General features: G+C 42.3%; 1 protein-coding gene across 1 annotated transcript; it reads left to right on the plus strand.

Annotated features, from left to right (window-relative positions):
- On the plus strand, positions 1-26,027 carry si:ch73-29c22.1 (kelch-like protein 20). Its single transcript, XM_055887666.1, has 8 exons — positions 1-216; positions 685-842; positions 3,028-3,211; positions 14,289-14,432; positions 14,988-15,121; positions 24,112-24,323; positions 24,599-24,705; positions 25,575-26,027. Exons 1-8 carry the CDS (start codon positions 194-196, stop codon positions 25,651-25,653), a joined length of 1,041 nt encoding a protein of 346 aa, XP_055743641.1. The 5' UTR covers positions 1-193; the 3' UTR covers positions 25,654-26,027.
- Positions 26,028-26,378: the final 351 nt, after the last annotated feature.

Consider the following 26,378-nt stretch of genomic DNA (forward strand, 5'->3'; position numbering starts at 1 on the left):
GAGAGCAGAAAACTGTCAGTCAGTGGACTAGGCTGGACAGAGCTGGGCAGGAATAGAGACATCAAGCAGAAGAGAGTGCTGGGAAGTGAACATCTATAGACAGACAAGACTGTGAACGAGAGGTTTGACTAGCTGTCAAGGTGTCAAGAGAAAATATATTGTTGTGGAGATCTGACCTGGGAGCTGAGGAAACATGGGAGTGTACAATGAACAAGGGTAATTTGAGTCCTTTTTGGAGTTGTGTGATGTTCAGTATGTATATATTTTAAGTTTGGAGTAAATGAATAAGCTGTTCAGCATTTCTGAATCTTTATATGGGTGTTTTGAGAGTGTATTTCGCATGAGAGACAGAATGATGACGGTGCAGTTCAAAATGTCCAAGAAAATGCCACAGATCAGGATACACTTTGAAAGCTGAGAAATATGCACAGGATGTGCATATTTGACCCTTGGAGCCACCATATAAATAATTGTACACTCTGTAAATACCAGGTAATTCGAAAATTGTAAATGTGAATTATTACATGACCTTTCATTCTAATCCTGTGTGTGTGTGTGTGTGTGTGTGTGTGTGTGTGTGTGTGTGTGTGTGTGTGTGTGTGTGTGTGTGTGTGTGTGTGTGTGTGTGTGTGTGTGTGTGTGTGTGTGTGTGTGTGTGTGTGTGTGTGTGTGTGTGTGTTTCAGGGAGGCTCTTGGTGAACAAGAGACACAGGAGGGCATGACCCCCAAAGACAGACAAGGGGGGGTCAGTAGTCGCCATGGTATCCCGAGCCCCATGTCCCTGCGTAGACAACACTCCAAACTCCCTCCTACAGATGTGTTCAACGACGTCATGTACATGGGTCAGTAACTCCCCCTTAAAGATCTGCTCATCTTTGTTCAACCTACGTGGTCAGTTACTCTGCCATACAGTACAGTAGGTTGTAGGTACCATACAGTGCAGTAGGTTGTAGGTACCATACAGTACAGTAGGTTGTAGGTACCATACAGTACAGTAGGTTGTAGGTACCATACAGTACATTAGGTTGTAGGTACCATACAGTACAGTAGGTTGTAGGTACCATACAGTACATTAGGTTGTAGGTACCATAAAGTACAGTAGGTTGTAGGTACCATACAGTGCAGTAGGTTGTAGGTACCATACAGTACAGTAGGTTGTAGGTACCATACAGTACAGTAGGTTGTAGGTACCATACAGTGCAGTAGGTTGTAGGTACCATACAGTACAGTAGGTTGTAGGTACCATACAGTACAGTAGGTTGTAGGTACCATACAGTACAGTAGGTTGTAGGTACCATACAGTGCAGTAGGTTGTAGGTACCATACAGTACAGTAGGTTGTAGGTACCATACAGTACAGTAGGTTGTAGGTACCATACAGTACAGTAGGTTGTAGGTACCATACAGTACAGTAGGTTGTAGGTACCATACAGTACAGTAGGTTGTAGGTACCATTCAGTACAGTACGTTGTAGGTACCATACCGTACATTAAGTATAATGTCGTCACATATCTCTAAAGGAGAAGTTGAATGCCAAGCAATATTTACAGGTATGTTTGTGTCAACCTGACAATTCAAGTCTGCAATTTGAGTGTTTCACAGATTGGTTCATATGAGCGCAAGCCAAAGCTTATTAGATTCAGTTTGACAATTAGGATGGGATTTAGTCCAAGGTGGTAAAGCAGAATATTGCTTTTGACTTTAAAAGGTTGAAATGCTTGAGCCAACATACACAGCATTTACTAATCTCAGTGAATGTTGGGGAAATTGCATTCAAAAGGCAGATTGTTGGGTGTCCATTGCTCTATAGCACGCTTTATATTAAATCAATGGTGGGTATGTTCACTGGGGCTGGCTGGAATATATTGAATTCAATAAATATACAGATTAAGCGATAACAAATGTATAATTTAGTTTGTGCTCCATATCTCTCTAAACTGAACTCCAGTCTGCAATATTTTTTTAAGCACTGCAGCTTATGCACACAGTTTTATCTACAGTGTTTTGCTTGGTGCAGGCCCTCATAACCTCACTTGGCATGGAGGAATAACGCACTGTGTACCTCATTCCTAAAGTCACATGTCTCTCCTGAGGGAGAGGAGGGTGACATGTCCATAAATTCCCCCTAACCTCAGAGATTAAGGACTGGTATTTTTGAAGGGGAGAGATCATGAGTTGTCTGAATATGGGTGTCAATGATGAGCTAAAATTAACTTAGTGTTGTTTGAGAATGCAAAAGATTGCAAATTAGTGCTTTAGATATCCTAGGTAAAATGGTTATTCGTAGTAGTAAGTGAGTGAGACCTCCCATTGGGCACAGTCTGTCCATCTGTGAAACAACTGTTTTTGAAAGCTGCATATTTCAAATTACTGTCTTTATAAAGACAGCTTTCAAAAACAGTTGTTTCACAGATGGACAGACTGTGCCCAATGGGAGGTCTCACTCACTTACTACTACGAATAACCATTTTACCTAGGATATCTAAAGCACTAATTTGCAATCTTTTGCATTCTCAAACAACACTAAGTTAATTAACACTAAGTTCAACGTCTAGTTTTGATTTACATTTGGATGAGTTGTCAACTAACGTGAATTCAACGTGAAATCAACAAAACATTTCACCATGTCATTAGATTTAAGTTAAAAGTTGGGTGAAAAAATATATATAATTCCCTCACATTGATGACCTTTTTCAAATCGAATCAGTTTTCCACGTTGATTCAACGTCATCAGATTGATGTTTTGGGTTGAAATGAAGTGGAAACAACATTGATTCAACCATTGTTTTGCATAGTGGGTTGTAAGTAGTCCTCTTAATTGTAGTATTGAATATAGACCAAATTATACTGTATACAGTACTGATAATAATGAATCTCAAAGAATCAGAGGAGCAATCATGAGGAAATTACTATTCTAGTTATGAGTCTAATTAGTACCAGATAAATACAGGCCTGTCAATAAAGTAACAAACTCCTTAACTGGTGTTATTCATCTGCACCTTCACATCAATGGCTGTTCTACCTACAGTGGGCGGCTGGACCCAGCAGGATCCATCCTGCCCAGTGGAACAGTTCTGTCCCCTGGAGAATGAGTGGAAAAACATGGCCTCCATGATCAATCACCGTGGTAATGTGGCTGTGTACGGCCTGGCCGGGAAGATCTACACGGTGGGCGGGTCCGATGGTGTCTCGTGCAAAAGCAGTGTGGAGAGGTAAGGGCGTTTCAAGATGGCTACCCATAGAACTGTTGGTAAAGCTTTAGTTTTAATTCCTAGTTCAGAGGGTCACAGTTAAAGTGCTGTATGAGAAATATCCAACGCACGCTGTGTGTCAGAGTGAGTGTGTGAACGGGCTGTTGTAGTGGTGAGTCTGTCGGTGGTCCGGTCAGAGGCTCAGGGCTGACAGCCATTCACTGCTGGGGGTCTAGGGAGAGGAGGCTGGGGGTCTAGGCAGGGGGGACTGGGTTGGGGGGGTGGTGGTCCAAGCAGTCAGAGAGGAATCTCCAGGATTGAGGTGTGATGGATATGATGGATCCGTGATGGATGTGGGGATGGAATGACAGGCCTCTTAATCAGCACCCTGAGGCCCAGCGCTGTCAGTGCTGAGTGCTGATACTGGAGGGAGGCCTCTACACGGTGGGGTATGGGGGGTGGGGGGGGTTGGGGGGGGGGGGGACTATGCATGGTAGGGCATGGGGGGTCACGGGTGTGGATAGCATTACGTTGCCTAGAAATATCCAGCACTTCTCAACTTCTGCAGTATCGCACGCTCTCATCACACTTTTGGTCTTTGACCCGGCAGACTTCTCACTGTCTCAAACCCTAGGCTTTGTCTTGCCTACTACTTAGTTAAACTACATACTGTGTACTAATCATATAACATACTATTTAGAACGTACTGTATGCAACAAATATCAACATACTGTACCATACTACACATTACAGACAAATGGTTCTATGTAGTGCCAAATAAGGGTTATTTGGCTTGTAACCATAGCAGAACACTTTTTGGTTCTAGATGGAACCTTTTTTTGAAGGTTCTATAAAGAACCATGCACATACGGTTCTAAATGGAACCTGTATGGTTCTATAAAGAACTTTTCTCAATCTCTTTGTAGAACCATAGTTTTTTAATTTTTAATATGATTTAATAGTCATATTGTCACGTTCCTGACCTGTTTTCTCTTGTTTTACATGTCTTTATTGGTCAGGGCATGAGTGTTGGGTGGGCAGTCTATGTTTTCTATTTCTATGTGGGGTTTTGTGTTCGGCCTGGTATGATTCTCAATTAGAGACAGGTGTGTATCGTTTGTCTCTGATTGAGAGTCATACTAAGGCAGCCAGGGTTTCACTGGTGTTTTGTGGGTGTTTGTTTCCTGTGTTAGCGTTTGGGCCACACAGGACTGTTGCAGGTTAGTCACGTTTGTTGTTTTTGTTAATTTGTAGTGTTTGTTGGTTTGCCATTAAAATCATGAATACCTCCTACTCCGCATCTTGGTCCGATCCATGCTCCTCCTCGTCTGAGGAGGAGAACAACTTTGACAACCGTTACAGAAACACCCAACAAACCTGGACCAAGCGGATTGGAGATGGACGGCAAGAACCAAAGCAATGGAGAGAAGAGGAATGGACTTGGGAGGAGATCCTAGACGGTAAAGGACCCTGGGCACAGCCAGTGGAGTGTCGCCGCCCCAAAGCGGAGCTGGAGGCAGCGAAAGCGGAGAGGCGGCATTATGAGGCGCTTGCAAGGCAGAGTGGCTGGAAACCCGAGAGGCTCACCCAAAAATTTCTTGGGGGGGGGGGCTAAAGGGGAGTGTGGCGAAGCCGGGTTGGATACCTGAGCCAACTCCCCGGGCTTACCGTGGAGTGAGAGGGCGTCGTACTGGTCAGACACCGTGTTATGCGGTAAAGCGCACGGTGTCCCCAGTACGCGTGCTTAGCCCAGTGCGGGCTATTCCACCTTGTCGCACTGGGAGGGCTAGGTTGGGCATCGAGCCGGATGTCATGAAGTCGGCCCAACGTATCTGGCCTCCAGTACGTCTCCTCGGGCCGGCGTACATGGCACCAGCCTTACAGGTGGTGTCCCCGGTTCGCCTGCATAGCCCAGTGCGGGCTATTCCACCTCGCCGCACTGGCAGGGCTAGGGCTACGGGGACCATTCAACCTGGTAAGGTTGGAGAGGCTCGGTGCTCAAAAGCGCGTGTCCTCCTTCACGGTCCGGTATATCCGGCGCCACCTTCCCGCCCCAGCCCAGTACCACCAGTGCCTACACCACGCACCAGGCTTCCAGTGCATCACCAGAGCCCTGTTCCTCCTCCCCGCACTCGCCCTGAGGTGCGTGCCCTCAGCCCGGTACCTCCAGTTCCGGCACCACGCATCAGGCCTATAGTGCGTCTCAGCCGGCCAGAGTCTGCCGTCTGCCCAGCGGTGCCTGAACTGCCCGTCTGCCCAGCGGTGCCTGAACTGCCCGTCTGCCCAGCGGTGCCTGAACTGCCCGTCTGCCCAGCGGTGCCTGAACTGCCCGTCTGCCCAGCGGCGCCTGAACTGCCCGTCTGCCCAGCGGCGCCTGAACTGCCCGTCTGCCCAGCGGCGCCTGAACTGCCCGTCTGCCCAGCGCCATCTGAGCCATCCGTCTGCCCAGCGCCATCTGAGCCATCCGTCTGCCCAGCGCCATCTGAGCCATCCGTCTGCCCAGCGCCATCTGAGCCATCCGTCTGCCCAGCGCCATCTGAGCCATCCGTCTGCCCAGCGCCATCTGAGCCATCCGTCTGCCCAGCACCATCTGAGCCATCCGTCTGCCCAGCGCCGTCTGAGCCATCCGTCTGCCCAGCGCCATCTGAGTCATCCGTCTGCCACGAGCCATTAGAGCCGCCCGTCTGTCCCGAGCCAGTAGAGCCGTCCGTCTGTCAGGAGCCGCTAGAGCCGTCCGTCTGTCAGGAGCCGCTAGAGCCGTCCGTCAGTCAGGAGCCGCCAGAGACGCCAGCCAGTCAGGAGCCGCCAGAGACGCCAGCCAGTCAGGAGCCGCCAGAGACGCCAGCCAGTCAGGAGCCGCCAGAGACGCCAGCCAGTCAGGAGCTGCCAGAGACGCCAGCCAGTCAGGAGCTGCCAGAGACGCCAGCCAGTCAGGAGCTGCCAGAGACGCCCGCCAGTCAGGGGCTGCCAGAGACGCCCGCCAGTCAGGAGCTGCCAGAGACGCCCGCCAGTCAGGAGCTGCCAGAGACGTCCGCCAGTCAGGAGCTGCCAGAGACGCCCTACAGTCATGAGCTGCCCTCCAGTCATGAGCTGCCCTCCAGTCATGAGCTGCCCTCCAGTCATGAGCTGCCCTCCAGTCATGAGCGGCCCTCCAGTCATGAGCTGCCCTCCAGTCATGAGCGGCCCTCCAGTCATGAGCGGCCCTCCAGTCATGAGCGGCCCTCCAGTCATGAGCGGCCCTCCAGTCATGAGCTGCCCTCCAGTCATGAGCTGCCACTTATCCCGGAGCAGCTGCCCCTTATCCCGGAGCAGCTTCCCCTTATCCCGGAGCAGCTTCCCCTTATCCCGGAGCAGCTGCCCCTTATCCCGGAGCTGCTGCCCCTTATCCCGGAGCAGCTGCCCCTTCTCCCGGAGCTGCTGCCCCTTATCCCGGAGCTGCTGCCCCTTATCCCGGTGCTGGCCCTTATCCCGATGCTGCCCCTTCATTTAGGTGGGTTGAGTTGGAGGGTGGTCATTGGGAGGGGGATACGGAAGCGGGGAGTGACTATGGTGGGGTGGGGACCTCGCCCAGAGCCTGAGCCACCACCGTGGTCAGATGCCCACCCAGACCCTCCCCTAGACTTTGTGCTGGTGCGCCCGGAGTTCGCACCTTAAGGGGGGGGTTATGTCACGTTCCTGACCTGTTTTCTCTTGTTTTATATGTCTTTATTGGTCAGGGCGTGAGTGTTGGGTGGGCAGTCTATGTTTTCTATTTCTATGTGGGGTTTTGTGTTCGGCCTGGTATGATTCTCAATTAGAGACAGGTGTGTATCGTTTGTCTCTGATTGAGAGTCATGCTAAGGCAGCCAGGGTTTCACTGGTGTTTTGTGGGTGTTTGTTTCCTGTGTTAGCGTTTGGGCCACACAGGACTGTTGCAGGTTAGTCACGTTTGTTGTTTTTGTTAATTTGTAGTGTTTGTTGGTTTGCCATTAAAATCATGAATACCTCCTACTCCGCATCTTGGTCCGATCCATGCTCCTCCTCGTCTGAGGAGGAGAACGACATTGACAGCCGTTACACATATTGTATTGTTAAAATTCCATAGGTTTTATTGTAGTGTTTATTAACAAGTTGAATCAGGTATGCTAGCTCTGCAACGGCTGGGGATCCCTGAGGAGAAAACTGAGAACTACTGTCTAAATCAACCGTTCTCAATTGACACAAGACCACACCTGAGTCTTTCACAAGACACCTTCAATGGCCATAGTCATACATAATATGCAATAGCATAAACCAACAGATTAGATCAATTGGAATGACACTCTTACTCAGGCTTGCACAAAAAGAGCTGTGCACAAACTACGCCCCAAAGAATTTTAATGAGCCACCCCCCTATATTTTAATTCTCACTAAAACAGAAAAGAACCCTCTTGTTAACCTGCAAAGAACCACTGAAGGGCTCACATGTTTTTTGGGGGTCAGTATAGTTTCACATAGAACCATCACCCTTCCCAAAAAACCCTTGCGGAACCCTATTTGTTTGTGTATGTAGGTTCACCCATACTGAGAATTCATCATCATTCGGGCAGTTTCCCGCCATTCGTTAATGTGGATACAGCACGTCCCCTTATCTCATGATCAGCCAATTATCAGCTGTTGTCAAACACAGGTGGGTCTGAAAGGACTATTCTCTTCCTCAATAGCATACAGGAAATGTGTACTCGTGGGGAGGAGCGCATGACTGTACATGTTAGTAGAAAAGGAAGAGCATTAGGATACTAATCTGCTGAATAGCACTTCCACTCTCTGCTCCTCCACCCCATTGTGATTAGAGACAAACCTTTACGGCTTTTTCGATCAGAGCTCAACCTTTCCTTGTCGGTGTCTGTCTGTGGGAGAGCAGACAGCACCAGAGAGCAGCAGGTGTGCCCTGGGCTCTCAGGAATCTCATCATTTGATTAGACCCCACACTGAGTGTCCTATTTGATACTGCAGGAGGGAGAACACATGTCTCTTGGGGCAGTCTGTCATACTTCCAATCAATTAACTGATGCCATGCTCAATCTATGATTTGCTGTGTCACTTTATTCTCCAGGTATTACATTGATAGAGATGATGTTAGGTATTACATTGATATAGATGGTGATAGGTAATCACTGCTATAGATGTGATAGGTAATCATTAATATAGATGGCGATAGGTAATCACTGCTATAGATGTGATAGGTAATCATTAATATAGATGTGATAGGTAATCACTGCTATAGATGTGATAGGTAATCATTAATATAGATGGTGATAGGTAGTCATTACTATAGATGTGATAGGTAATCACCGATATAGATGTGATAGGTAATCATTAATATAGATGTGATAGGTAATCATTCATATAGATGGGATAGGTAATCACTGCTATAGATGTGATAGGTAATCATTCATATAGATGTGATAGGTAATCACTGCTATAGATGTGATGGGTAATCACTGATATAGATGTGATAAGTAATCATTAATATAGATGGTGATAGGTAATCATTAATATAGACAGTGATAGGTAATCATTAATATAGATGTGATGGTAATCACTGATATAGATGGTGATAGGTAATCATTAATATAGATGGTGATAGGCAATCATTAATATAGATTGTGATAGGTAATCATTCATATAGATGTGATGGGTAATCACTGATATAGATGGTGATAGGTAATCATTAATATAGATGGGATAGGTAATCACTGATGTAGATGGTGATGGGTAATCACTGATCTAGATGCTGATAGGTTATCATTAATATGGATGGTGATAGGTAATCACTGATATAGATTGTGATAGGTAATCATAGATGGTGATAGGTAATCATTAAAATAGATGGTGATAGGTATTACATTGATGAAGATGGTGATAGGTAATCATTAATATAGATGGTGATATGTAATCACTAATATAGATGGTGATATATATTACATTGATGAAGATGGTGATCGGTAATCATTAATATAGAGGGTGATAAGTAATCACTAATATAGATGGTGATAGGTTATCATTAAAGATGGTGATAGGTAATCACTGATATATATGGTGATGGGTATTACATTGATAAGGAGGGTGATAGGTAATCATTAATATAGATGGTGATAGGTAATCATTAATTTAGATGTGATAGGTAATCACTGATATAGATTGTGATAAGTATTACATTGATAAAGATGGTGATAGTTAATCACTGATGTAGATGGTGATAGGTATTACATTGATAAAGATGGTAATAGGTAATCAATAATATAGATGATGATAGGTAATCATTAATATAGATGGTAATAGGTAATCAATAATATAGATTATGATAGGTAATCATTAATATAGATGTGATAGGTAATCACTGATATAGATGGTGATAGGTAATCATTAATATAGATGGTGATAGGTAAGCATTAATATAGATGGTGATAGGTAATCACTGATATAGATGGTGATAGGTAATCATTAATATAGACGGTGAGAGGTACTACATTGATAAAGATGGTAATAGGTAATCAATAATATAGATGATGATATGTAATCATTAATATAGATGTGATAGGTAATCACTGATATAGATGTGATAGGTAATCATTAATATAGATGGTGATAGGTAATCACTGATATAGATTGTGATAGGTAATCATTAATATAGACGGTGATAGGTAATCATTAATATAGATGGTGATAGGTAATCATTAATATAGATGGTGATAGGTAATCATTAATATAGACGGTGATAGGTAATCATTAATATAGATGGTGATAGGTAATCACTGATATAGATGGTGATCTGTAATCATTAATATAGATGGTGATAGGTAATCACGGATATAGATTGTGATCTGTAATCATTAATAACATCAAGTACCTCAACACCGATGCCCCCGCACATTGACTCTGTTCCGGTACTCCCTGTATATAGCCTCCACATTGACTCTGTTCCGGTACTCCCTGTATATAGCCTCCACATTGACTCTGTTCCGGTACCCCCTGTATATAGCCTCCACATTGACTCTGTACCGGTACTCCCTGTATATAGCCTCCACATTGACTCTGTTCCGGTATTCCCTGTATATAGCCTCCACATTGACTCTGTACCGGTACCTCCTGTATATAGCCTCCACATTGACTCTGTTCCGGTACTCCCTGTATATAGCCTCCACATTGACTCTGTTCCGGTACTCCCTGTATATAGCCTCCACATTGACTCTGTTCCGGTACTCCCTGTATATAGCCTCCACATTGACTCTGTTCTGGTACTCCCTGTATATAGCCTCCACATTGACTCTGTTCCGGTACTCCCTGTATATAGCCTCCACATTGACTCTGTTCCGGTACTCCCTGTATATAGCCTCCACATTGACTCTGTTCCGGTACTCCCTGTATATAGCCTCCATATTGACTCTGTTCCGGTACTCCCTGTATATAGCCTCCACATTGACTCTGTTCCGGTACTCCCTGTATATAGCCTCCACATTGACTCTGTTCCGGTACTCCCTGTATATAGCCTCCACATTGACTCTGTTCCGGTACTCCCTGTATATAGCCTCCACATAGACTCTGTTCCGGTACTCCCTGTATATAGCCTCCACATTGACGCTGTACCAGTACCCCCTGTATATAGCCTCCACATTGACTCTGTTCCGGTACTCCCTGTATATAGCCTCCACATTGACTCTGTTCTGGTACTCCCTGTATATAGCCTCCACATTGACTCTGTTCCGGTACTCCCTGAATATAGCCTCCACATTGACTCTGTACCGGTACTCCCTGTATATAGCCTCCACATTGACTCTGTTCCGGTACTCCCTGTATATAGCCTCCACATTGACTCTGTACCGGTACTCCCTGTATATAGCCTCCACATTGACTCTGTTCCGATACTCCCTGTATATAGCCTCCACATTGACTCTGTTCCGGTACTCCCTGTATATAGCCTCCACATTGACTCTGTTCCGGTACTCCCTGTATATAGCCTCCACATTGACTCTGTTCCGGTACTCCCTGTATATAGCCTCCACATTGACTCTGTTCCGGTACTCCCTGTATATAGCCTCCACATTGACTCTGTACCGGTACTCCCTGTATATAGCCTCCACATTGACTCTGTTCCGGTACTCCCTGTATATAGCCTTCACATTGACTCTGTTCTGGTACTCCCTGTATATAGCCTCCACATTGACTCTGTACCGGTACCCCCTGTATATAGCCTCCACATTGACTCTGTTCCGGTACTCCCTGTATATAGCCTCCACATTGACGCTGTACCGGTACCCCCTGTATATAGCCTCCACATTGACGCTGTACCGGTACCCCCTGTATATAGCCTCCACATTGACGCTGTTCCGGTACTCCCTGTATATAGCCTCCACATTGACTCTGTTCCGGTACTCCCTGTATATAGCCTCCACATTGACTCTGTTCTGGTACTCCCTGTATATAACCTCCACATTGACGCTGTACCAGTACCCCCTGTATATCGCCTCGCTATTGTTATTTACCGCTGCTCTTTAATTATTTGTGATTTGCATCTTTTCAGGGAAGTTAGGAACCAATATACACAGGCAGTTAGAAAAGCTAAGGCTAGCTTTTTCAAACAGAAATTTGCATCCTGTAGCACAAACTCAAAAAAGTTCTGGTACACTGTAAAGTCCATGGAGAATAAGAGCACCTCCTCATAGCTGCCTACTGCACTGAGGCTAGGAAACATTGCCAACACCGATAAATCCACTATAATTAAGAATTTCAATAAGCATTTTTCTACGGCTGGCCATGCTTTCCAACTGGCTACCCCTACCCTGGTCAACTGACCTGCACCCCCCACAGCAACTCGCCCAAGCCTTCCCCATTTCTCCTTCACCCAAATCCAGATAGGTGATGTTCTGAAAGAGCTGCAAAATCTGGAACCCTACAAATCAGCCGGGCTAGACGATCTGGATCCTCTCTTTCTAAAATTATCCGCCGAAATTGTTGCAACCCCAATTACTAGCCTGTTCAACCTCTCCTTCGTATCGTCTGAGATTCCCAAAGATTGGAAAGCTGCCACGGTTATCCCCCTCTTCAAAGGGGGAGACACTCTAGAACTAAACTGCTACAGACCTATATCTATTCTACCCTGTCTTTCTAAGGTCTTCGAAAGCCAAGTTAACAAACATATTACCGACCATTTCGAAACCCACCGTACCTTCTCCGCTATGCAATCTGGTTTCTGAGCTGGTCATGGGTGCACCTCAGCCACGCTCCTAAGCGATATCATAACCGCCATTGATAAGAGGCATTACTGTGCAGCCGTATTCATCGACCTGGCCAAGGCACCTCGACTCTGTCAATCACCACATTCTTATCGGCAGACTCAACAGCCTTGGTTTCTCAAATGACTGCCTCGCCTGGTTCACCAACTACTTCTCTGACAGAGTTCAGTGTGTCAAATCGAAGGGCCTGTTGTCCGGACCTCTGGCAGTCTCTATGGTAGGTGACACAGGGTTCAATTCTCGGTCCGACTCTCTTCTCTGTACACATCAATGATGTCGCTCTTGCTGATTCTCTGATCCACCGCTACGCAGACGACACCATTCTGTATACTTCTGGCCCTTCTTACTAACCTCCAGACGAGCTTCAATGCCATACAACTCTCCTACCGTGTTCTCCAACTGCTCTTAAATGCAAGTAAAACTAAATGCATGCTCTTCAACCGATCGCTGCCTGCACCTGCCCGCCCATCCAGCTTCACTACTCTGGACGGTTCTGACTTAGAATATGTGGACAACTACAAATACCTTGGTGTCTGGCTAGACTGTAAACTCTCCTTCCAGACTCACATTAAGCATCTCCAATCCAAAACTAAATCTAGAATCGGCTTCCTATTTCACAACAAAGCATCCTTCACTCATGCTGCCAAACATATCCTCGTAAAACTGACCATCCTACCAATCCTCGACTTCGGCGATGTCATCTACAAAATAGCCTCCAACACTCTACTCAACAAATTAGATGCAGTCTATCACAGTGCCATCCGTTTTGTCACCAAAGCCCCATATACTACCCACCACTGCGACCTGTACGCTCTCGTTGGCTGGCCATCGCTTCATACTCGTCGCCAAACCTACTGTCTCCAGGTCATCTACAAGTCTTTGCTAGGTAAAGCCCCGCCTTATCTCAGCTCACTGGTCACCATAGCAGCACCCACCCGTAGCACGCGTTCCAGCAGGTATATCTCACTGGTCACCCCCAAAGCCAATTCCTCTTTTGGCCGCCTTTCCTTCCAGTTCTCTGCTGCCAATGACTGGAATGAACTGCAAAAATCACTGAAGCTGGAGACTCACATCTCCCTCACTAGCTTTAAGCACCAGCTGTCAGAGCAGCTCACAGATCACTGCACCTGTACATAGTCCATCTGTAAATAGCCCATCCAACTACCTCATCCCAATACTGTATTTATTTATCTTGCCCCTTTGCACCCCAGTATCTCTACTTGCACATTCATCTTCTGCACATCTATTCACTCCGGTGTTTAATTGGTATATTGTAATTACTTTGCCACCATGGCCTTTTTTATTGCCTTACCTCCCGTCCCTCATTTGCACACACTGTATATATAATTTTTCTACTGTATTATTGACTGTATGTTTGTTTATTCCATGTGTAACTCTGTGTTGTTGTATGTGTCGAACTGCTTTGCTTTATCTTGGCCAGGTCGCAGTTGTAAATTAGAACTTGTTCTCAACTAGCCTACCTAAAGGTGAAATAAAAAAAATAAAAAAATATGTGTTATTCTTTTCTCTTTCTGTTTTGTATTTTCTCAAAACTGCATTGTTGGTTAAGGGCTTGTAAGTAAACATTTCACTGTAAGGTCTACTACACCTGTTGTATTCGGCGCATGTGACAAATACAATTTTATTAGATAGTTAATCACTGATATTGATGGTGATAGGTATTACATTGATAAAGTATATATATAGTATATATATGGTGAAGGATAATCACTAATAAAGATGGCGATAGGTAATCACTGTTAAACATGGTGATAGGTAATCATCCATAGTCCTCTTCCTTATCTTGTTCACCAGACATGTCTTCCCCCCCACCCCCCTTGTAGGTACAATCCAGAGACCAACACCTGGAGTAACGACGTGGCCCCCCTGAGCAGCCCCCGCAGTGGGGTGGGTCTGGTGGAGATGGATGGATATCTATACGCCCTTGGAGGATATGACGGCATGGTCTGCACCAACACTGTTGAGAGGTAAGGCCATGTTCTCATCAGTGGTTGCACTGTGGTTGTGATAGATTAATCATGACAAAGGTCCATGTCTAAACGCTCTTTAGATGTTTTCTGTGAATTACCTGAATACGGTACGTAGGTGACAGCAAGATAACCAAGTTTGACCTGTTGACCTTTTGATAGGCTTTTTGACAGGTGGCAGGTAGCTTAGTAGTTAAAATGTTGGGCCAGTAACCGAAATGTCACCAGTTCAAATCCCCAAGTCGACAAGCTGAAAAATCTATCAATATGTCCTTGAGAAAGGTACTTAACCTTGATTGCTCCAGGGTCGCCGTTGATCATGGCAGACCCTTGCTGTGACCCCACTCTCCATGGGTGTCTCAGGGGGTGTTGGGATATGCAAAAACACATTTCCTATTCACACTTGTACATGTGGCGGACAGAGGAAAGGGAGAATTTAACTATTTAGACATTGTTTCTGTATCTCCGTTTAACTAGTGATAATATGAAGGAAGATAGGGAAAATATATTTGATAAAATCTTAGTTTTGTTTGTATATCGTTCGTATTCCTCCAGATATAATCCCAAAATGAATAGCTGGACGAAGCAGCCACCGATGCTGAGCCGGCGTTCTGGGGCAACGGCTGCTGTGATGGATGGTCAGCTATACGTGATTGGAGGCAGCGATGGCGACGCACCCATGAACACAGGTCTGAATAACACATTAAGCTAACAGATAGGTGTACCCGACTCAATGTACGACATCAGAGGTGGCAACTCATGTCCTAGAGTGGTGTGGCAAAAACAATATATATAATTCTGGGGCCTGTAGATTTTCCTGATCTGGTGATCTAACCAGGTATGTCTTTGGACCTTATATGGTATGACGTGATTAATCCGTCGTAAAAAGGTTTAATATGGGCTATGATTAGACCAGAGTTTTTCTAATCAGGTTACATGGTTTGAAAAAACTCCTGGAAAAACTCCTGGTCTTGGGGAGGATTACAACCCTGTCAAACTGCAGGAACCTTGTTCTTGTTCATATGAATTCTATTTTAAAGAAGGACTAGGTGGGTTTCCTACACACAGACAGAGACACAAAGAAAGCAACATGATGATTGGACAATGAAACTCACAGGGCTGAGCTTGCTTTATGCAGCTTTGCGTCGTGTAGTCCTGCCCTATGCAACTGTAGGCCTGTGAAGTAGAGCAGAGCATGCTGGGCGATCTCCAGCTCAGAGAAGAAGATCAGCTGGAGAAAAGTCAAGTGAGAGAAGGTTCCAGACATCCTTGTGTTTTCCCACCAGTTAGCTTTCATTGTGTTAGCCAATGCCAGTGTGTGTCCTTGTTGATAACACACACACACACATTGGTTGAAGCAAGTTGCCAGATCAATAAGTGCCTTGGACCATCCTTACTACATACTGTACACTCTGCGGTGCTGCTCCGAGACGTAATTTCAGCATTATTAAACCATCTCAACTGGAATCCTTCCTGTCTGTGCCCTAACCAGCACATGGGAGAGAACACATGAGTAAAAGCAAACCTAAAGAATATACAGTCCACCAAGTCCTCACTTACAATGCAGCTGCTGTTGTTAGTAGCCTACAGTTGACCAGACTGAAAAATGGTCTTGTTTCCATGCAATACAGCATATCAGATAGCTAGTGTTTAGCTGTATAGGCTGCTACATTTACTGGAGAGTTTTTGCTTCTGTCGGGTGTGATGCGCTATCAGGCTTGCTAAATAAATACAGGAGGAAAGTGGAGAGCGCCTTGTGTTTGGTGCATTGTGCCTGGAGCGAGCGACCTGCAATTTCCGTGATTGATTTTATTTTATTAGGTTATCTTTTAATCCTCATTGGACTAATCTTCCAAGAGTCCTTAAACACTAAAATACAATTTATAATACGATCACATTTTCACATATAACACACTGTTACGAACAGACATAATGGACTGACATATTGACCAGATAAATACTCTAACAGTCTGAAATTATAGATTGATTCCTTCATCTACAATAGTCCCGCACAAGCTTGCAATTTATTATATTATATTTAAAGTAGGCTCTGAAGTATTGTTTGAATTTATATATTGAAAGGTTTGTGGTTTGCCCAGATAAATTGCCCAATTTCTTTATTAAATGTTATTTTGCCTATTTCTCTTTTCTGTCTGGATAACAGATAGATTGTGGAGAACCTAGTCCTGGTATTTACTGAATGTCTGTCTCTTACCAACTGAATACTGTTGTGAATAGAGTTTGGCCGTTTTAATGGTGTACATTGTTAAATAAAATATTTTTTTTCAATTATCTTGTTGATTGATGACCAACCAAGAGCATTGAGCATGACTACAACAGAAGAACCATATCTCCACCTTAAAACAATCCTTGCTGCTTTGTTCTGTGCAATCTGCAGCCTCCTAATTTAACTTGATGATGCATTTACCCAGACCATAGAACAGTAGTTCACCTGACTCCCAATTAATGGTTGGGTTGTTTGCTTAAGAATCTTTCCCGGTCAATATTTAGCTATCCTTCTGATCATGCATGCTGTTTTAATTATTTTTTTGCATAGATTTTTAATTTTATTTAACTAGGCAAGTCAGTAAAGAACAAATTCTTATTTACAATGAGGGCCTACAACGGCCAAACCCAGACAACGTTGGGCCAATTGTGCACCACCCTATGGAACTCCCAATCAAAGCCGGTTGTGATACAGCCTGGATACAAACCAGGGTGCCTGTAGTGACACCTCAGGCACTGAGATGCAGTGCCTTAGACCACTGCGTCACTCAGTTATTTGAGACGACCATGATAAGCAGTTGTCTAGCTGCACCCCTGGTAGTTTGGTTTCTGAATCTGATTGGTTAAGACACACAAAGAGCCTGCATTGGCATTCTGATGTGGACTGAGAAATTCTGCATCATGAGGCAAATCAGCACTTTGTTCCTCTTTTTAACGCTTTGCATCAATATATATTTTTTACCCATATCAAAAGTGATTTAAAAGTGCTGAAGCAAATGCTGCCTCTCCACACATTTTTCTGCTGCCCTGTACCACATAAGTACAGAATCTATGATTGATCTGTGTCTGTGCTGCAGATCTCTATGGACTTCTGATCTCTGGACATTTTAAAAGGAAGGCCCAGAATTTGTCCTGGTAGGTCATGTGGTCAGAAAAAAGTATAAACACTCTACATTTTGAGGTTTCTTTGTATATTTTGCTCTCCAGAGGAATTCATAGACTTTTAAACAATTCTTCAAAATGTTGCAGTTTCGGTCAAGCATAACAATGATGTGACCTTCTGTCTGGTACCAACACACACACACACACACACACACGCACGCACGCACGCACGCACGCACACACACACGCGCGCACGCGCACACACGCACACACACGCACACACACACACACACAATACACATGCTCACAGCACACACACACACACACACAAGCACATACTTGGCTTGGGAAACCATAGCTATACTCGGGAAGGTTATCATGTGCAGCCAGTTGTCAGTGCATATTTCAGTCTGTGAGAAGAGAAAGTCAGGAAAATTCTCATAACCTTTTCAGCGTTCGTAAACCCCAGACACTCTGGGTTTTGCTAGAAACAACACAGGAATCTAACATCATAGGTTACAGTAACCAGCAATAACCCAAAAACCTGTTTGTAATTCTATTTCAGTGAGATTATTATTTAAAACATTTTAAGGGGTGGATCAGCTTTAATATTGCGGAAAAATTGTTGCTTCCGTCAATGTAATTGTCTGCATCATTTCCAATCCCCCATATATTATTTTGGTAAATATATATATCCACACACATACATATACATACATACCCATATACAGTTGAAGTCAGAAGTTTACATACACCTTAGCCAAATACATTTAAACTCAGTTTTTCCCAGTTCCTGATATTTAATCCTAGTAAAAATTCCCTGTCTTAGGTCAGTTAGGATCACCTCTTTATTTTAAGATTGTGAAATGTCAGAATAATAGTAGAGAGATTATTTATTTCAGCTTTTGTTTCTTTCATCACATTCCCAGTGGGTCAGAAGCTTACATACACTCAATTAGTATTTGGTATCATTGCCTTTAAATTGTTTACCTTGGGTCAAATGTTTCGGGTAGCTTCCAACAAGCTTCCCACAATAAGTTGGGTCAATTCTGGCCCATTCCTTCTGACAGAGCTGGTGTAATTGAGTCAGGTTTGTAGGCCTCCTTGCTCGCACGTTTTTTCAGTTTTGGCCACCAATTTTCTATAGGATTGAGGTCAGGGCTTTGTGATGGCCACTCCAATACCTTGACTTTGTTGTCCTTAAGCCATTTTGCCACAACTTTGGAAGTATGCTTGTTGTCATTGTCCATTTGGAAGACCCATTTGCGTCCAAGCTTTAACTTCCTGACTGATGTCTTGAGATGTTGCTTCAATATATCCACATAATTTTCCTCCCTCATGATGCCAACTATTTTGTGAAGTGCACCAGTCCCTCCTGCAGCAAAGCACCCCCACAACATGATGCTGCCACCCCCGTGCTTCACGGTTTGGATGGTGTTCCTCGGCTTGCAAGCCTCCCCCTTTTTCCTCCAAACATAATGATGGTCATTATGACCAAAAAGTTCTATTTTTGTTTCATCAGACCAGAGGACATTTCTCCAAAAAGTACGATCTTTGTCCCCATGTGCAGTTGCAAACCATAGTCTGGCTTTTTTATGGTGGTTTTGGAGCAGTGGCTTCTTCCTTGCTGAGCAGCCTTTCACCTTATGTCAATATAGGACTCGTTTTACTGTTGATATAGATACTTTTGTACCTATTTCCTCCAGAATCTTCACAAGGTCCTTTGCTGTTGTTCTGGGATTGATTTGCACTTTTCGCAGTAAAGTACGTTCATCTCTTACGCGTCTCCTTCCTGAGAGGTATGACAGCTGCGTGGTCCCATGGTGTTTATACTTGTGTACAATTGTTTGTACAGATGAACGTGGTACCTTCAGGTGTTTGAAAATTGCTCCCAAAGATGAACCAGACTTGTGGAGGTCCACAATTTTTTCTGATTTCTTTAGATTTTCCCATGATGTCAAGCAAAGAGGCACTGAGTTTGAAGGTAGGCCTTGAAATACTTCCACAGGTACATCTCCAATTGACTCAAATTATGTCAATTATCAGAAGCTTCTAAAGGCATGACATCATTTTCTGGAATTTTCCAACTGTTTAAAGGCACAGTCAACTTAGTGTATGTAAACTTCTGACCCACTGGAATTGTGATACAGTGAATTATAAGTGAAATAATATATCTGTCAACAATTGTTGGAAAAATTACTTGTGTCATGCACAAAGTAGATGTCCTAACCGACTTGCCAAGACTTTAGTTTCTTAACAAGACATTTGTGGAGTGGTGGAAAAACAAGTTTTATTGACTCCAACCTAAGTGGATGTAAACTTCCAACTTCAACTGTATATATGTATACATAACCATTCATACATATATAAGTATATACTGTACATACACATACATATATACGTACTTTAAACAATGCCACTTTTTATATGTTTACATACCCTACATTACTCATCTCATATGTATATACTGTACCCGATACCATCTACTGCATCTTGCCTATGCCGTTCTGTACCATCACTCATTCATATATCTTTATGTACATATTCTTCATCCCTTTACACTTGTGTGTAGAAGGTAGTTGTTGTGAAATTGTTAGGTTAGATTACTCGCTGGTTATTACTGCATTGTCGGAACTAGAAGCACAAGCATTTCGCTACACTCGCATTAACATCTGCTAACCATGTGTATGTGACAAATACAATTTGATTTGATTTTGACCTTTTTTAGAATATACCTTTATTATTCCCTGCAAACCCTAATACCCTTCCCCCAATTGGAGTAAACTAATAAACAATAACACTTAGGCTTCTACCTTCAGTTTATACATATTATACACATTTTACAGACACAATCTATTTTACAATAGTTAGATTTTGTTTGTTTTTAGTCCTTCCTCTATTTCTGATGTCCATCCTGTTTGATTTCTATTTGCAACTGTGCTATTTCACAACATTTCTGACCAATATACATTTTACAGACCCCGTAGGTTATACATTGGTTATCTTGTTGTTATTAGTCCCACCCTTCAGCTCCATTCAACCCCTCCCATCTATCTCTTAACACCATCCATTTTGGATTTCTATTTGCCATATATTTTTCAACTGTGCTGTGATGCTTCACAAAAGTACTGAACCTTTCTATTCTCATAGCTTCTACAGATTGTAAATTAAAGATAAACATTTTTGCTAAAATAATTATTATATTATTGATTGATTGACTATGACTTTTCTAATCACCCAGTATTGCTATCTGCAGCGTTAGTTCCAGGTAAATGATGCAATTCTTCAGCCATTCAGGACCTGTGACCAAAAATGAGCTACATGCGGACAATACCAAATAAATGATCTAATGACTCTGCCTCCTCACAGCAAAATCTGCAGAGCTGGGAAGATTGTATCCCCCATATATATAACATTCTATTGTTTGCAAGAATTTTGTATAGTAATTTAAATAGAAAAATGATACGTTTTGAATCCAGTGTTGTTTTGTATGTCAATTCATAAACCATCTGCCATGGAATAGGTACATTGAAAATCTCTTCCCAACTATTTTGCAATATATATGGCACAACTGTCAATTTTTTGGTCTTTAAAATAAATTGGTATGTGTTTTTATTTATCACAATTTACTTTAACCATTTATGGTCTTTAATGCAAGGCCGGCAGACAAGTTTCTCACTTTTTCCCCCTTCTACTCCATTTTTGTGGTAATGCTGCAATTAGTTGGTTGTAATTTTGGGTAAAGCAAACATTTCCATATGTCTGTGTTAACTGCATGTATGACATACCTCCACCAGTCCTATTTATGATATAATTTACAAAACGTATACCTTTTTAAAACATTTTATCAAAATTATTATAATTCTTTTAATCAATTAGTTAATTTGAGTTTAGCCACAATATTTGTTGTATTATTTGTTCCTTCTTTTCAGGTGGATTAAACTGAAATTGCAACCAACTTTCTAAGGCTTGTTTTAAAATAAGGATATTTTGGAGATTTTTTCATTTTCAAACAACCGAAAGTGAGCAGTTGTAATCTGAAAAAAGGGAAAAAGGCCATTCTTGAACATGGGGTGAGACATTCCTACCAATTTACTAGATTTACTAGACCATTTCAGATTTAAGTATGATTTCTGTATGGCTGATGACTTTAGTGAGAAGTCCAATGCTTTAATATTTAATAATTTCTGCCCTCCAAATTCATATTCGTTATATAAATAGGCCCTTTTAATTTTGTCTGGCTTGCCATTCCAAATATAATGTAATATTTTTTGTTCATATAATTTAAAAAACAGGTCATTAGGTGTAGGCAAAACCATAAGCAAATATGTAAACTGTGGTATGACTAAAGAGTTAATCAGGGTGATTTTTCCACAAATAGACAGGTATTTTCCTTTCCATGGTAGCAATATCTTATCTATTTCTGCTAAATTTCTATAAAAATGTATTGGAGTGAGATCATGTCTTTCTTTCGGGATGTTTATACCGAGTATGTCCACATCCCCGTCAGACCATTTTATTGGTAAACTACAAGGTAATGTAAAAGTTGCATTTTTTTGTGATCCAATATGTAATATAGTACATTTATCATAAATTTGGTTTTAATCCAGAGAGGTTAGCAAAAAGTATCTAGATCCTCTATAAGGCTGTGGAGGGATTATAATTGTGGTTTTAAAAGAAAACATGAATCATCAGCGTACAATGACACCTTAGATTTTAAGCCACGGATTTCTAATCCCTTAATATTATTGTTGGATCTAATTTTAACAGCTAACATTTCGATGGCAATAATAAAGAGATACGCCGATTGTGGACAACCTTGTTTTAATCCTCTTGACAGTTTAAAACTTTCTGAGATGTAGCCATTATTTACTATTTAACACGTAGGGTTACTATGCATAACTTTAACCCATTTTATAAGAGATTCTAGGCATTTATATATAAACTCCAGTCATACTTTTTCAAAATCAGCTATGAAAACCAGGCCTGATGTACCCGATATTTCATAGTATTCAATTGTTTCTAGTACTTGTCTTATATTATCTCCAATGTATCGTCCATGTAAAAAACCTGTCTGATTAGGATGAATAATATCTGACAAATACCTTTTTAATTCCATGTGCCAAGCATTTAGCTAGTATTTTTGCATCACAACACTGAAGTGTAAGAGGCCTCCAATCTTTTAATGGACTGGGTCTTTATATATACCACTTGGATCCAGTTTCAGTAATAATGAAATCAGACCTTCTTGTTGCGTGTCCGATAATCTACAGTTTATATAGGAATGGTCCTCTGAGTATATCAAAAATGTTTGGGTATACTTCCACTGATATGCCATCCAGCCCTGGAGTTTTCCCAGCCTTAAAGGCTTTAATTGCATAAAGGATTGCCTCCTCTGTAATTTGGCCTTCACATGAGTCTTTCTGTACAAATGTTAATTTTACATTATTAATTGGAAAAAAATCCATACAATTAGCTTCGGTTAGTGGAGATGGAGGAGATATATTCTTAAAGTACTTTACTTCCTCTATCAAAATATAATTTGGTGAATCATTCGTGACTCCATCATTTGTAACAAGTTTCAATACATTTGTTTTGGTAGCATTTCTATGTTGAAGATTGAAAAAGAATTTGGTGCATTTTTCCCCATATTCCATCCAGTTCGCTTTATTTTTTATAATATATTACACTGGATTTTTCCTGAATAAGTTCCCCCATTTCTTCTTGTTTTTCCTCTAACTAATTATTTGCCTCTATAGTACAGTTTTTATTGCTGTCTATCTGCACTGTTAGTCCATCAATTTCCTTTGTTAATATGGACTCTTTTGATCTAAATCGCTTTTGTTTTATAGATGAGTACTGAATTGCATGGCCTCTAAAGGCACATTTAAAAGTTTCCCATACAATAAGGGGATCTGCTGTACCTATGTTATGTTGGAAAAGTCAGTTATAAATTCTTCTGTCCTAGTTATAAGCATTGTAAGCATATAAGCATTCTGTCCTAGTTATCATCAAGTAGGCATTAATAAAAAATGTCCAATATCGTCGCCCATATGGAATTCCTGTAAGAGTAATATATATGGCAATTATATTTCAGTAAGATTTAGCTGACTACTCAGAATCAGATGTAGAAAACCACAATAATATAATTGTGTTGTTGTGACAATATCATTGGTGCCTTCGCTGTATTTCCCCCCTGAATGACCTCATCCATGATCCTACCCTGTGTCTATTCTGTAGTCTGTTTCCTGATCTGTCTGTTTTGTGGTCTATCCATCTCATGGACCTTCTGTTCTGTAGTCTGTCTGTTTCATGGTCTTTCTGTTCTGTAGTCTGTCTGTTACGTGGACCTTCTATTCCATGGACTGCGTCTGTTTCGTGGATCTTCTGTTGCGTTTGTCTGTGTTTGTTTCGTGGACCTTCTTTTCCGTAGTCTGTGTCTGTTTCGTGATGTGAGTAAATTATGTAATTCTACAGTATGTTTATTTCACAGCCTGTCTGTGTATTTGGTTATCTGTATCTGTGTGTGACCTGAGTCTGTGTGTGACCTGTCTGTGTTCTGTGATCCCAGTGGAGCGTTTCAATCCCTTGGATGGGATGTGGTACGCGTGCCCCCCCATGATGACCCCTAGAGAGAACGCGGGCTGCTGTGTGTACCTGGGACGTCTGTTCGTGGCCGGAGGAAGAGATGAACTCAACCTGGAGCTCAGCGCTGCAGAGAAGTTTGATCCAGACGCTCTGAGTTGGACCCCCGTCAAACGCATGAGATGCAAGAGAAACAAAGCAAGTGATTGGTCACGCACACCCTTTCTGGCCACCCTATTGGTCAGATCACGTCCCACATCAACATTAACTAAATCTCCAGAGACTGACATAATTGACTGATAGCACACAGCCTTTCGAAGAGCAAGTAATGCAACTCTAGTCAGATATGGTTACTGTTAATGTCGATGTCTGCATATAGGAAGATGTCCATTGTTTTTATGATATCATCTTGCGGAGTCAACCTTTCATATCAGCTCTGTCACTGTCACTCCTCTCCTGTCCACCTCTTTCAGATGTCTCTGATGGTGTTCAACGGGTCGTTGTTGGCTGTGGGAGGATCTGATGGCATCACCAGTCTGAAAACAATAGAAGTCTACAACCATGAGTCAAATACATGGAGGTATGTGTTAGGTTCTTATTTTTCAGAGTAAATAACTTACGGACACTAGAGAAGCTTTAACCAAGTTGAATTCTTCCCAAAGGTTCTGTACAGCTGTATTTCAGACAACCCAACATTTCTCCCATCAAATGTCCATCTGTCTCCCCTATATCAACACGTTACTCTCCTCCCGTCCACCCAAAACATTCCAAAGCCATCTGTCTTTCTACAGAAAACCATTAACTTCTGACAGAAAACCCATTCTCTTTCACTCCTCATATTCTATGCTTCTTCTCTATCATTTATTTAATATCTCAATGTTCAAAATGTCGAATCCAACAGTCCTTCCTCTTGAACAATAGCATCCTAATGTTTAATGTATATATACTTGGAAATTACTAATTAATGATAAACAATGATAATAATACATACATTAAAAAAAAAAACTAATGATTATAAAACATTAACTAACAAATGGAACAAACAATGAATTAACATTCACCGTGAGTTTTACAAATTCAGAGACTCATGGCCTCTGTACTATGATGACACCATTTTATTTCCATCTTTCATCACACAACAAAATGCCATTCCAGCTGAATCTGCGGTCTCGTTCTATGTCAGATGGAGCAGCTTTTAGTTTCTCCACTTCCCCCTTCTGGTTCCTAAGAGAGTAATAGCACAAGACTTGGAAAGCAACAAAAAAACATAAAACATAACAGTATTAACAATGTGATAAGCTATGCATAATTATATATGCATGAAAACCAAAGTCTGAGACCATGACAATTCCCACTCTCTCTTCACCTGACTCTATGCCTCCCGAATACATTCCTGCTGGGTTCTACACAAAAATTAAAGCTCTAAAAAACTTCCTGATCTGTTTGCAGACACTTTGGGAGCATGAAGACCAAGCATCCAGGAGGCCACATTGCCATGTTGAAGACCAAACACAGTTACAGCCTGTGATGGACAATAGCATATGGATTCATGATATAGATTTGTATACTGTGTATGTCCATGTTGAAATACCGGTAGTACTGTAATCCCCCGTATAGTATGTAAACATGTATGGCTATTTATTTAACTTTTATTTAACCCGGAAGTCTTTCCTAAGAAATGAAACTATGGACCAGGAGTGTCATGCACCCATTATTTTAGAGGGGGCACAAAGTACATGAGGATGGAGGAGGCGTTGTCCAGGTTGGAAAATGTGGCATTTTTTAAACACCTAAAATAGCTTTTATCTGCAATCTAGAGCCATAATCATTATGCCTAATTCTATGTTAAAAAAATAAAAATAAAGTATATTTTTATGCATAGGTTATCTAAGCATACCTCTTTACCTGTTCAATTGTCATTATTAGGTCAGCACGTTATGCCTTACGTGCTGACCACACCGCTCACGTCACAAAAATACATGTACACATACAGTAAATGCGATTCAATCATTGCACCAATGCAATGCACGCCAACGAGCGTCTGCATTGGCAAGCGCTAAAATAGAAGTCAGTTCTATTTGTGTCGCTGAATGCGGTGCAAGTCCTGTCTCTCCCATCTTCTCATTGGTTTATAGAAGCATATACATATGTGCCATCTCCTCATTGGTTATACCCACGTGGGTGATTGAAAGATGAACTGAGGTCAGTCGGTCATTTGTGGTAATACACCTTATTAGGAAAGTTAGATGCCAA

Source organism: Salvelinus fontinalis, chromosome 28 (genome assembly GCF_029448725.1).
Source record: "Salvelinus fontinalis isolate EN_2023a chromosome 28, ASM2944872v1, whole genome shotgun sequence".
NCBI lineage: Eukaryota > Metazoa > Chordata > Actinopteri > Salmoniformes > Salmonidae > Salvelinus > Salvelinus fontinalis.

Bases quoted from the DNA above. Each gene is read 5' to 3' on its own strand.
- si:ch73-29c22.1 (XM_055887666.1), top strand. From the start codon at position 194: ATGGGAGTGTACAATGAACAAGG. The intron at 217-684 runs GTAATTTGAGTC...TGTGTGTTTCAG, and splicing joins GGAGTGTACAATGAACAAGG to GGAGGCTCTTGGTGAACAAG. The intron at 843-3,027 runs GTCAGTAACTCC...TTCTACCTACAG, and splicing joins CAACGACGTCATGTACATGG to TGGGCGGCTGGACCCAGCAG.